Genomic DNA, 13,207 nt, shown 5'->3' with positions numbered 1-13,207 from the left:
TTAATTAAAAAACAGATATGACATCCAAAGTATGTAAGGTAGTACAACTAGATCTCTTATTGAATCCAAAAGGTTTTAATTATATTTTGCTACATATAAAGGTATTTTAAAGATTTTGAAGTGTCAAAAGGTCATTCGGTTTAACCGTCCAAAGGCCAATACAGCCATTTCATTTGTGATTAAAATATCTTAATGTAAGAAATGTATATATTATTTATTCTGGCATGATTTTATAACATCATATATCAACATAGTATTAAAATTATGTGTAGAAGTCGTTGCTTTGTTATGAGAAAGAATGTCCGGAAAAATGAATTTCATTGATGTCATTCGGAGTAACCAATATAAAGGGACCATTTTGGGTCAAGTCAAGTGGTCAATATCATGTGACAGGACGTGACATCATTCAGACACCTGCAAAGGATCACATGGTCATGAAGCAAAGTAACTAACTCTCTTTTAACTATTTGAAAAATTAATGTTTTCACTTGATCATACGCATGTCCTGAAACATCAGGTCATTCGGTACAACCGCTATAAAACATGGAAAATGTTGTAATATTTTAAAAACTTGTACTAAATATAAAATGTTTGATTGTCCTTTTGCTAGCTAGCTAGATATCAGCCTGTTAGCATTGTTTGAAAATATCGTCATTCGGTGTAACCAAAAGTATCATTCGTAAAACCAAAATTTTGGTTAAACCGAATGACTTTTTTGGTGACAAATTTTGTAAAAAATGACAAAAGCAGTGTTAATTAATTATAAAAACAACATAGTCACATTGTTAACACTTAATAAAACTTCAAAATTAATTATATCTCCATTATGTTTTTTGTTTTTTTACACTTTTAAAAACCTTATTCGTCAATGACCCATATACGGAGTCATTCTGAGCTTAGTTTAAATGAATTTATGATGCTTGAGAGGCAGACAGCAAATTCTAAACTATCAGACATTTCAACCTCTGAAACGTCGCCTTTTCCTAAACTTATACCGAGGTTAATAAATATAAAAATATTTTGATTAAAGAACTTTGACTAAACAACTTTATGCAACAGGCGAATGCATTATTAATTATAGGCTATAGCCAATAAATGAAAACTAAAACGTGGTTTCCACTGCTAACTGATTAATAATAGGTAGTAAATGATGCCTAGTAAATGAAAAACAACTCTCTCTTTATCACTTGACAGCTGAAAGTGGTAACATAATCAAATCGGTAAAGCCCAAAACATTTGGCTTGTTCCAAGTGCAAACCGAAGATTATTAATCTTTTATTTATATTTTGCTGTGCCATAAACCGCAGAACACCACTACACACTACTCGTGAACATTTGGCCCTTCAAATCCCCTCGTGACGCGAGCGTTGCGTTTTTTTCCCGGGCTTCGTATGTTTAGTTCGACTTTTAAAAAATGCGTTTCGATGCTCTTGCCTATTGTTCCATTTTAGAACGCATCGTTACTCGTCTTAATTAGCGCCAGCAGCAAATAAAGACAAGACACACTTGCAGAATCTCCGATGAGGCGAGTAGAAACAGTCGCGTGAGAGTCGCTAATCTTCAGAGAAAACTCGCGCCAGTTTAGAGCGGGAAAAAAACGAGATTACAGAAGCGTATCCAGATTTAACAGTGTCCCGATTTGACAAATCTACATTGGACATCATGTCCGTGACTTTGTGTTCCACCTGTAAAGACGGTGTAGACATGAGCCAGGAGGATCCTGTAGAGAACAGCTCAACAGGTGAGATCGAAATTACTTTTGAAACTGAGACATATCTATACAGATCATGTTGTCCCCCCAGTATGAAGCGGAAGGCGCAATGGTCTTTTCTTCTCTATTGTATTGTATATGGAGTGAAACGGCTTCTCGAACAAGAACAAATGTAGGGCGGGGCTTGATTTTGTCTGTGGGGAATTGATTGGATGTTTGTGGTTTGCTATTGGTGGATCTCATGTGAGTGACAGGTTGCCCCGCCCTCATCATCAGAGACAAGATGTCGCAGAGAGAGGGAGGCGAAGTAATTCTGATTCAAGATTACGAGGAACATGAATTGAAATCAATAATGATGTGCACAGAGAGAAATCATTTACACAGTGGTGACACAGAATATTGTTCAAATTACATTTAGAACATTTATTTGTTTTTTTGGCAATTAACGTTAAAAACAGCTATGAATGACAGCCAATCAGAATCCACTCAACTTTAAAGAACTTGAGCATTTGAAGCGACAGAGGCCATGTCCCAAATGCTACCGTAAACACTAGCAGTCTTCCTACGAGTCTGCACTTTCGTGATGTAACGCCGCTTTGACAATGTTGTTGTGCGTTGCTGTGAACGCTAAAGCATCATTATAATTATCTTTATAGTATCACCACACTTGAACTTGCAAAATTTCTTCCCACACTTGCATGCATGAATGGAAGTTAGCGGCGCTCAAAGACTAGTGTGACCATATGAATATTACGGTAAAATGTTATTTAAATTTAATCTGTGGTCAGAGATGTTTCTAATATTTGTGTTTTCCTTTATTTTAGAAAAACTTACAAGTCCCCACAAGGCAGGAATCTGTTTATTCTTGCACAGAGCACAGAAGGCTGTGGAGAACGGCTTCCTCCGCTTCTGCTGTCAGGACTCAGAGGAGTGTTTTGTGCCTCCACCTTCTAAGCCACATTACGCAGGTTTAGAGTCCACAGAAACACAGACTGAAGACACTACACCTGGCTCGGACGTCACGTGCATCTCTGAGCAGCGAACAGAGAGCCTTAGCGTTCAGAGCAGATGTTCGGACTTTGTGTTGCCGGGTGAAGTGCCTGTTGAGACTATTCCACACGAGACCGGAGCCAATGTCACTACACTGGACATCACGTCCATCGCTGAGGACAATGTAAAGAAGACTGACAAACGCATACGTTGGAAGAAGACCCGATCATTCTTCCGGAGAGCCCGTGAGGCTCTGAAGCTGCCGTTACTCTGCAGTGGCGTGGACGCGGTGGAGTCTTTGGTGCCTCTAACAGACTCGACAGACTCTACAGAAGCTCAGTGTGGCGACTCTACACAAACACTAGACCTTGAGGAGCTGAGCGATGGGATGTTATCCGGTTCGGAAAGCATCCCAGAGACGGTGCTGCCAGGTGAAGTGCTTTTTGAGCCGGCAGAGGCTTCAGGTATGGAGGCCTAGCTTGTGGAGATCATTTAATTTGAGGTCAGAAATGTTCCTAATAATTGTGTTATCTGCTCTTCTTTGTTTTAGAAAAACCTAAAGAACGGACTATGAAGGAAAAGATCTGTTATTGCCTTAAAAAAGCTTGGACGGGTATAAAGCAGCACTTCCTCTTCTGTGCCGTCACCTGTGCCAGATCCCTCAGACTAACAGCCGACTCAATCTGCAAGTGATGCTAATGATGAGACATTATTCAGCTGTCGTGGTTTGAGCACACCCAAAAATAAAAAATTATAATCATATAATTTACTTTACAGCAAAAACATTCTGATCCCTGAAAGAGCTTGTCGTATTTTGTAATAATCCTAAACTGAGTGAAAGAATAGCACAGGGTATCATAATCTGAATTTTTAAAATGGATTTGCAGGCATTCTTGTTAGAGACCAAAAAGTGGCCTTCATATACACCGATCAGGCAAAACATTATGACCATCTTCCTAATATTGTGTTGGTCCCCCTTTTGCTGACTCCTCTAGACCCCTGAAGGTGTGCTGTGGTATCTGTAGATGTTCGCAGCAGATCCTTTAAGTCCTGTAAGTTGCGAGGTGGAGCCTCCATGGATCGGACTTGTTTGTTCAGCACATCCCACAGATGCTCGATTGGATTGAGATCTGGGGAATTTGGAGGCCGAGTCAACACCTCAAACTCGTTGTTGTGCTCCTCAAACCATTCCTGAACCATTTTTGCACAAAATGGCTCTGTACTGGCCGGCTCCTGCGTCAGTCCTTATTTTTGTTTCAAAAAGTATTCTCGTCTGCTTCATAACATTAGGGTTGATCCACTGCAGTCACATGACTGTTTTAATGATGTCTTTAGTACCTTTCTGGACCTTAAACATGGTTGTTAAATTGCTGTCTATGGATGAGTCATATACCTCTCGGATTTCATCAAAAATATCTTAATTTGTATTCTGAAGATGAACGAAGGTGTGGAACGACATGAGGGTGAGGAATTAATGACAGAAATTTCATTTTTGGGTGAACTAACCCTTTAAAGACACTAGCACTTCAGAAGCACTTCTGTGCCACCTAAAGTGTGCATTAGATGTGTCTTTTATCTTATTTAACCCTAGTAATCGTGATAGTTGCATTGTTTCTTTGTGCTGCTGAACACAAGGAGATATTTTGAAGAATTTTGGTAATCACACAGTTAATGGTAGCCACTGACTTCCATAGTAGGAAAAAAAAATACTATGGAAGTCAATGGGGTCCATCAACTGTTTGGTTACTGACATTCTTCAAAATATCTTCTTTTGTGTTCAACAGAACAAAGAAACTCATACAGGTTTGGAACAACTTGAGGGCGAGTAAATGAAAGAATTTTCATTTTTGGGTGAACTAACCCTTTAACTATACATGTACTTACAATAGGGTTAGGTTTAGGATTAGTGTCAGTTGCATGCAATTATGCAAAATTTATAGTAATTACTATAGTAACTACTGTACATGTAACAAACACACTGTAAAATGAAGTGTTACTCTTTAAACAGCCACATATAAACCACATGTGGGATTAATAAAGATCAATAATAACGCTGGAGCATCAAGTCATTTTCACCGCCTTTATTTGATTCAAACTAATTAAAGTACTGGAGAGATGTGCAATGATTGGTGGGTAAGCTTTCCTTTCCACTTCCTGTGAAGTGATGTATCCATGTTCCCTTATTCCCTGTGCTGTCCACTTCGCAGGGCACTTACGGTCGACTGGAACGCACTTGAGGTTTTTAGTGGTGCATTCTCCGTGGTAATATTATTTCTTAGACTCAACTTTTGACCATTCTTGTGTAAGACTCCCTTGTGTAACTTATTTCCGTTGTGTTATCTGCACATCATAGACACACCAAGACAAAATAAGAACTAGTCCTTGGACACACTTATACACTCGAACATCTTATTATATTTCTTAATATGCCATATATGGTAGGGGTTGATCTTTGAGCACTGTGATTGGACGGTCTGGACATCATGGAGGATTCTGCTTTAAATATGACCCTTCTTCCTTAATAAACTAGAGAATGTTATGGTACTACACTGTCTTTGTTCTGCTCGATCATTCTCCCGCAGCGCCCGTTTCCAACTGATGACTGAGTTATTAAAAGCTCACACACCCTTTATGATATTCTGCTCTCTAGTTATGGTCTGTGTGCCTCCTTCAAAGTAAATCTTCACCTATTTTATCTCGTTTTTCCAAGATTCGAGGGAGAAAACAGAACCAAACAGAACAGCTTCAATATACAGCATTTATTAAACCGTTACACATTCAGGTTATAATGAATGAGACACGAGTACAATAATGCTGACTAAAGCTCTGTCAAGCTGAAATATGGTGCCATTCCTGTGTCACTCCTGCAGATGTTTATTTAACATGGGCCTTTCTTCACAACGTAGATGTGTTTCCTTGATGATCTAAAAAAAGAGTGAGATTAAATTGAAGATTAAACTCTAAAAAAAAAAAAAAAAAAAATTTTTAAACCTACAGTACTTTGTTTAAACTCACTGGCTGGCAGCACGCAGCAGGCATTCATTCCCGTATGTTCTTCCATCAGATCCACACACGGGTGAATAGTGCATCGGGCACACGATAAGCTGGTGACATAAACAGAAAATAACATTTAAAATAACAGTTATTTGAACATGGAGGGAAATAATTCTACAGTCTTTATATACTCACCTCTCCATCAGATATGGTCACTGTTTGTGTCAAGAAGAAAAAACAAGGATTAAAGTTTATCATGATATGGAAGAGGAAATAACATACACGTTAATTAATTGTTTTGTCCATCCAACCATCCCTTAAATCAAACTTAAAAATGTCTGAACGTGACTTAAATCTTACACATTTTTCATTTGTCCTACTTTAGCAAAGGTGAATTAAGACTTTGAAGAAGGTGCAGACTTTATCGAAACAATAAACTCTTCATTATGAAGCAAGACTGTTAGTATCAGTGTATATTGCAGGTTCTCATGTGACAAATGATCCTAATATCAGTTGTTTTTGTGAATGAAATTATTATATTACTCACCTAGGACACAGAGAAGGACGATGACTCCACGTACAAACATTGTTCCTGACCTGAGAGTGAACTCGCTAAATCTGACAATATGATCAGTGATAAAATGATTCCCGTATTTATATCAATACTGTATCCACCTCTTAATGTGGGAGTGGACCGTCCATCCCACCGATTCATCACACACACACACACACACACACACACACACACACACAGAGGGAGGTTTACTACGCACTTTTAGTTTGATAGATTTCTTTAATTTAGCTGTTAGGTGTGTGTGATGTTGATTGATTGATTGTTTGATTATGATCACCTGAAGATTTATAGCATTTTGTATATAACCATTGAGAACAAGTGAATTGTTACACTGATGTTTGCACTGTTTTTATCTCCAGTTTAAACTTAATGAAACTATTTTTAGACTGCAGACCTTTTTCACATCTATAAATGAAAAAGACAAATAAATAATCACTTGAGTTGGGTGACTATGGATAACATATAGGGTACAACGGGGCTAAAGGCACACCTTAAGAAAAACTGTGCTTTTCACTACTCTCAAAGTATATGATTGCAGGAAAAATATATATGTTTGTATTGGACATTGATGGAGCAATGTATTTTGTGTGAAAAAAAATCATAAAGTGGTAAATTTTGTTTAAAAATCTTATAAATGTATGAGGTGGTGAGGGGAGCCTTTTACCACACATGGGGTAAAAGAAACACAGTATTTATACGAGTACTTTAGCTAAAATAATGTTTTTATTTTGATAAATAAAAGAATTCATTTTTCAATAAATATACTTAATTAAAATAGGTCTATGTGATATATATTTTTATATATAAAATATAAATACAGAAACAAAATTATTTTAAAAAGTAAAGATTCTGAAAGCATTGAAGGAGATCCCATAATAGCCTAATATAGATTTACAGTAGTAACAATAAATTATATTTTATTATGATATGATTAATATATTTTAAAATATGATTGTTTCATTATAAATATGGGTATTATCTCTAAGATGAATACCCAATTTGATATATGATATTTGCCATCTGAATCTAACCATGTCATGTCAAGAAATGGAAAAGTTAGTCAGCTATTCATTATCATGTTAATTATTGTGCCTTTTGCCCCAACAGCAGGGGCGCTTTTTACCCCAAATGCCATACTTTTACATATTCTTCCGTTATTGAAAAACTGTTGCTTGAATTACCTCGAACAAAACTGAAAATCATTAAGAAGACCTTTGTCTGAAAATACAAACATTAAATTAATGGATTCTTATTTGCTACTTTAATCTACAACATTTTAAAAAAACATCAAATATTAGATCAAATTACCTCAGAATCAACTTTGCACTGCTGCCCGCGATCGAGTCAAGGATCAGACAAATTTGCACATGCATTTTGAAAAGCGGATATTTAGGAAAGTGCTGCGGCAAGTTTTTGTGCCATCTAGTGGTTTAGAGGAAAATAAAATCAAAGGCGCCTTTTGCCCCATTGTACCCTACAGTTTAATCTCTCTGATTCTGCCAAATCATTCAGTTCCTGTAAAACTGCTCAACTGTTTTCTTCAGCGCTTCTTTAAAGAAAATGTTCTGTACAAAGTACAAAAACGTTACACATATTATTAAATATTTTTTGCACATTTAACAAAAACAAATATACAAAAACACGCAGTTTTTGTGTGTGTCCCTTTAAATGCAAATGAGCTGCTGCTCCTGGCCCCCTTTCCAGAAGAGGGCGGAGCTTTAACAGCTCGCGCTTCGGTCGCTCAACAACAACAAAGCTGGAGAATCTCACGCAGCCAAAATGACGACAGTGTTCAACCTTACATTGTCGGACACTGATGGAGAGACTCAGGAAGAAGTTACAACTTTTAGACGTTTCTGAATGGTTAGTGGATAAATTTATGTAGTTGCTGTGGAGTTGATTCAACTCATCCACTAGCATGTGCCGTCATGTTAATCTTTTGTGTTGAATTGACCCTCGTTTGTGAAGCAGTCCGGCGTAAATTGACGGCATGTCAACAACACTCTACTACAACAACTCTTCCTCTTCTCTAAAGCAGCCCAACATGGCCTCACCCCCTTTGTTGTGTGTTCTCGGGGGCGGGGTTTATGTAAATTTTAGGGTTTGTGATGTCACTAACCCAGGAAGAAGCTCGTTGTAGTCCCTACCAGCCGTTTGTTGTAGTCCTTAAACAGAGAATGAGCGTTGCAACTTTGCAGATGTTGTTTATGCTCAAACAGCAACATTACACGCTAACTAAAAAGTGAAATCATAATCAACCACCCCTTTAAAATATTTAGACAACAGCAGTTTTATAAATGATATTTTTGCATAAGTAGAGAAACAGTCCTCAAGTTCGACTCACAGACTCACTATTGCATTAAATCAACAGCAGTATTTGATGTTCTTTAGTGATTATGAGTCATGAATGATCACCTCAAAGTTGTACAGAAGTATGAAATTATCTTCTACAATGTAATAAAAATACATTTTTAATGTCTTAGTTATAGCCATAGGCCATCAAAAGTCTGTTTAAAACCAGCTTGTCCTGTTTGTTGTAAATATTTAGGGTAATGATTTCTTTAGACCATGGGACGAAAAGTTTGTTCTCTGATATGCCTTCGAGATATCACGCCACTGTAGAAGATGATGATTGGCCCGTGCAGTGGGAGTAATGTTGTGTTCGACTGTTTATCAGTGTAATCCTGTGATGTTTTAACGGCTTGGCATCATTTGAAAAATTGTTTTTGTGCCATTGGACTTTGACTACATGATTTGAAAGTTTCCTCAGTTTCTTTTCCCCATCACTCAAAGGCTCTACTAGAAGTCAAATTAGACCATTAAATCAAACTTTGACATTACCATTGAAATTCACACATCAATCCATCACCCATTTCTCTTTGAAGCAAAAGGTAAACATGCACAATATTCATATTACCTCACTGAATAAGGTCTCGCTGTCCTAGCTAGAGTTTACTCTTGATTCTAGTGTCATTACAAACAACCGCCAAGAGTTTTAATACACCTTTGTGTCCGTTTGTTTGACAGATTCAGCTGAGAAATGAGTATTTAAACTCAAGACAAAAAGTACAAAAGCAACGGCTTGCTACATAAAAGGATTTATTTATGAATTAGAACACTTTTAAAAAAAGACACACAAAACAGGGAACAACTCCACGTACAAACATTGTTCCAGACTTGAGAGTGAACTCGCTAAATCTGACGATCAGTGATAAAATGATCCACCTATTTATATCAGTACTGTATCCGCCTCTTAATGGGAGTGGACCGTCCATCCCACCAATTCATCACACACACACACACACACACACACACACACACACACACACACAAACACACACACAAAGGGAGGTTTACTACACACCTTTAGTTTGATAGATTTCTTTAATTTAGCTGTTAGGTGTGTGTGATGTTGATTGATTGATTGTTTGATTATGATCACCTGAAGATTTATAGCATTTTGTATATAACCATTGAGAACAAGTGAATTGTTACACTGATGTTTGCACTGTTTTTATCTCCAGTTTAAACTTAATAAAAATATTTTTAGACTGCAGACCTTTTTAATATCTATAAATGAAAAAGACAAATAAATAATCACTTGAGTTGGGTGACTATGGATAACATATTCAGTTTAATCTCTCTGATTCTGCCAAATCATTCAGTTCCTGTAAAACTGCTCAACTGTTTTCTTCAGCGCTTCTTCAAAGAAACTGTTTTGTAAAAAGTACAAAAATGTTACACATATTATGAAATATTTTTGCCCATTTATCTGTCTTGTCTAATCCAAGGCTGTTCATTTAATGATTTTTTTTTTTTTAAATTATGATGTATAAATATCTGCTACAAAAACAAAAACATGCCGTTTTTGTGTGTCCCTTTAAATGCAAATGAGCTGCTGCTCCCCGCCCCCTTTCCAGAAGAGGGCGGAGTTTTAACAGCTCGCGCTTCGGTTGCTCAACAACAACAAAGCTGGAGAATCTCACGCAGCCAAAATGAGGATTGTCAGTAACGGTGTTCAGCCTTACATTGTTCAAACCGGAGTCGACACTGATGGAGAGACTCAGGAAGAAGTTACAACTTTTAGACGTTTCTGAATGGTTAGTGGATAAATTTATGTAGTTGCTGTGGAGTTGATTCAACTCATCCACTAGCATGTGCCGTCATGTTAATCTTTTGTGTTGAATTGACCCTCGTTTGTGAAGCAGTCCGGCGTAAAATGACGGCATGACAACAACACTCTACTACAACAACTCTTCCTCTTCTCTAAAGCAAAGTTTACACTACAGGACTTTAAACATCGGCAGATCGCTGTGCTGTTCAGACTACATGACTTGCTGTGGAGTCTTGAAGTCGTTGTGTATGTATCACAGATGTATAGCTTTTCTCACCATGTCATCCACTGATATTCGGATTCTCAAATATGTGCAAGTAAGTGTTTTGTCATTTAAAAACCTATATAATGACCTTGATCTTAATAACATGAATTCATCCATTTGTCCAGACCTGAAATACATGTGGCCGGTGAACTGGGAGAACAATAGAGTGAGTGAGCTTTATAGTTACTTACTCAGTGTGTATCTGATATGAATAAACGTCGGCAAATTATATTTGAATGGATTGTTATTGCTAGACATCAGTGTATATTTCATTGGCTGTTGCGTCGCGACACGTGACACCACAGGATATGGAGTCGGCCGACAGCTCCAGATATTTAGCATGCTAGATATTTGTCTGGCGTCCACGACGCGCCAGCGAGCCTCTTTGATGTGTCGTTGAGTAGTTCACACATAAAGATTGGCGAGCGCTGATCACTCGCTGATTTTCCCCCGATCACTGCCTGACCTGTCGGCGAGCTTGTTATCAGGCTTAAATCGGGCTTAAAATCCTGTAGTGTAAACTTGGCATAACACTCCCTTTGTTGCGTGTTCTCGGGGGCGGGGTTTATGTAAATTTTAGGGTTTGTGATGTCACTAACCCAGGAAGAAACTCGTTGTAGTCCTTAAACAGAGAATGAGCGTCGTAACTTTGCAGATGTTGTTTATGCTCAAACAGCAACATTACACACTAACTAAAAAGTGAAATCATAATAAACCACCCCTTTAAAATATTTAGACAACAGCAGTTTTATAAATGATATTTTTGCATAAGTAGAGAAACAGTCCTCAAGTTCGACTCACAGACTCACTATTGCATTAAATCAACAGCAGTATTTGATGTTCTTTAGTGATTATGAGTCATGAATGATCACCTCAAAGTTGTACAGAAGTATGAAATTATCTTCTACAATGTAATAAAAATACATTTTTAATGTCTTAGTTATAGCCATAGGCCATCAAAAGTTTGCTGTAAATATTCAGGGTAATGATTTCTTTAGACCATGGGACGAAAAGTTTGTTCTCTGATATGCCTTCGAGATATCACGCCACTGTAGAAGATGATTGGCTCGTGCAGTGGGAGTAATGTTGTGTTCGACTGTTTATCAGTGTAATCCTGTGATGTTTTAACGGCTTGGCATCATTTGAAAAATTGTTTTTGTGCCATTGGACTTTGACTACATGATTTGAAAGTTTCCTCAGTTTCTTTTCCCCATCACTCAAAGGCTCTACTAGAAGTCAAATTAGACCGTTAAATCAAACTTTGACATTACCATTGAAATTCACACATCAATCCATCACTCATTTCTCTTTGAAGCAAAAGGTACACATGCACAATATTCATATTACCTCACTGAATAAGGTCTCGCTGTCCTAGCTAGAGTTTACTCTTGATTCTAGTGTCATTACAAACAACCGCCAAGAGTTTTAATACACTTTTGTGTCCGTTTGTTTGACAGATTCAGCTGAGAAATGAGTATTTAAACTCAAGACAAAAAGTACAAAAGCAACGGCTTGCTACATAAAAGGATTTATTTATGAATTAGAACAATTTTAAAAAGGGCACACAAAACAGGGAATACTTCATCTCAACATTATAATCATTAAAAAGAAAGAAAAGCAGCAGGTGGTTCCGGCCTTCATGTCAGAACCCAAATATACATGACTATTATATATTTTCCTCAGCATTCTCCCATCCTGGAGATCACCGTGTTCACCTTTTTCTCCCTACAACAAGACAGCCAAACAACAAGTTTTCAATAAAACACTAATAAGAACAATACGAGCATTTAAAGTGAAAAATTATAAACTCAATTTACATATTATCCAGACACAGCATGCACTCGTTTGGATAAGTCACTCCATCAGTTCCACACACAGGGTTATATTCCCGAGTACACATGGGAAGGAAGTATTCAGAGCACTTTGGCTGTCAAGAGAAGCAGACAGAATGCATTAAATACATGTAGTGGTTAAATATTATATAATAATGAAGAAGTTATAATCATCAACCCACCACTATAGAGCCATCAGGGATCACAGCTGCACTTGCCATAGCTGTTTATAAGAACATAAAAATGAAACACACAAAAACATAATTAACCACGTGATATGAAGAGTCTGCTTTATAATTATTGTGGTTTGAAGGATTAAAGATAAAAATATCGTTTGTTATAAAACACGTCTCAAAACATCAAACTTTGATGGTCCTTATTGACAAAAACAGTTGTAAACTCACCTGCCAAGCAGAACACTAGAAAAATCCGTCCCAGCATGATTGTTTGTATACAGCGATGTGTTGACTATGTATTCAATCACTTTCAGGTGTGGTGAGAGCCTTTTATTGCTGTTTTTATTACGGTTTATTACTCCCACCCACAGAGAAGTTACACATTTACAAAGTGCGTCACACTCAATTCCTACTACGCCCAAGGCTTGGCTTTTGAATATTCATTACGCTGCCCGACCTTCTGCCTCACTGATTGGCTGACAACCAGACGTGAGTAAGTGGGAGGGTGTCAGCGTGACGGATAACAACTAAGGATAATACTAATGAATATT

The 13,207-nt window shown here is 37.4% G+C and overlaps 1 protein-coding gene and 2 long non-coding RNA genes across 3 annotated transcripts; 2 read left to right on the top strand and 1 right to left on the bottom strand.

Annotated features, from left to right (window-relative positions):
- Positions 1-2,541: 2,541 nt before the first annotated feature.
- LOC127494496 (uncharacterized) lies at positions 2,542-3,486 on the top strand. Its single transcript, XR_007924896.1, has 2 exons — positions 2,542-3,165; positions 3,252-3,486. It is a non-coding gene; the product is annotated as an uncharacterized LOC127494496 (long non-coding RNA).
- A 2,806-nt stretch (positions 3,487-6,292) lies between these two features.
- On the top strand, positions 6,293-12,302 carry LOC127494216 (uncharacterized). The gene is made up of 2 exons (XR_007924828.1): positions 6,293-9,160; positions 11,970-12,302. It is a non-coding gene; the product is annotated as an uncharacterized LOC127494216 (long non-coding RNA).
- LOC127494215 (trypsin inhibitor ClTI-1-like) lies at positions 12,161-13,090 on the bottom strand. Its single transcript, XM_051859936.1, has 4 exons — positions 12,885-13,090; positions 12,663-12,703; positions 12,466-12,575; positions 12,161-12,373 (listed from the first exon to the last, which is right to left on the bottom strand). Exons 1-4 carry the CDS (start codon positions 12,919-12,921, stop codon positions 12,328-12,330), a joined length of 234 nt encoding a protein of 77 aa, XP_051715896.1. The 5' UTR covers positions 12,922-13,090; the 3' UTR covers positions 12,161-12,327.
- Between the last annotated feature and the right edge of the window lie 117 nt (positions 13,091-13,207).

Source organism: Ctenopharyngodon idella, chromosome 14 (assembly GCF_019924925.1).
Source record: "Ctenopharyngodon idella isolate HZGC_01 chromosome 14, HZGC01, whole genome shotgun sequence".
Classification (NCBI taxonomy): Eukaryota; Metazoa; Chordata; class Actinopteri; order Cypriniformes; family Xenocyprididae; genus Ctenopharyngodon; species Ctenopharyngodon idella.
Note: the sequence above shows the minus strand (reverse complement) of the source record. Positions and strands in the feature narration are given on the sequence as shown.

Excerpts from the sequence above, each read along its gene's own strand:
- LOC127494215 (XM_051859936.1), bottom strand. The coding sequence starts at position 12,921 with ATGCTGGGACGGATTTTTCTAGTGTTCTGCTTGGCAG. Across the intron at positions 12,704-12,884 it reads TCTAGTGTTCTGCTTGGCAG|CTATGGCAAGTGCAGCTGTG; the intron begins GTGAGTTTACAA and ends TCTTATAAACAG. Across the intron at positions 12,374-12,465 it reads ATGCTGTGTCTGGATAATAT|GGAGAAAAAGGTGAACACGG; the intron begins GTAAATTGAGTT and ends GTCTTGTTGTAG.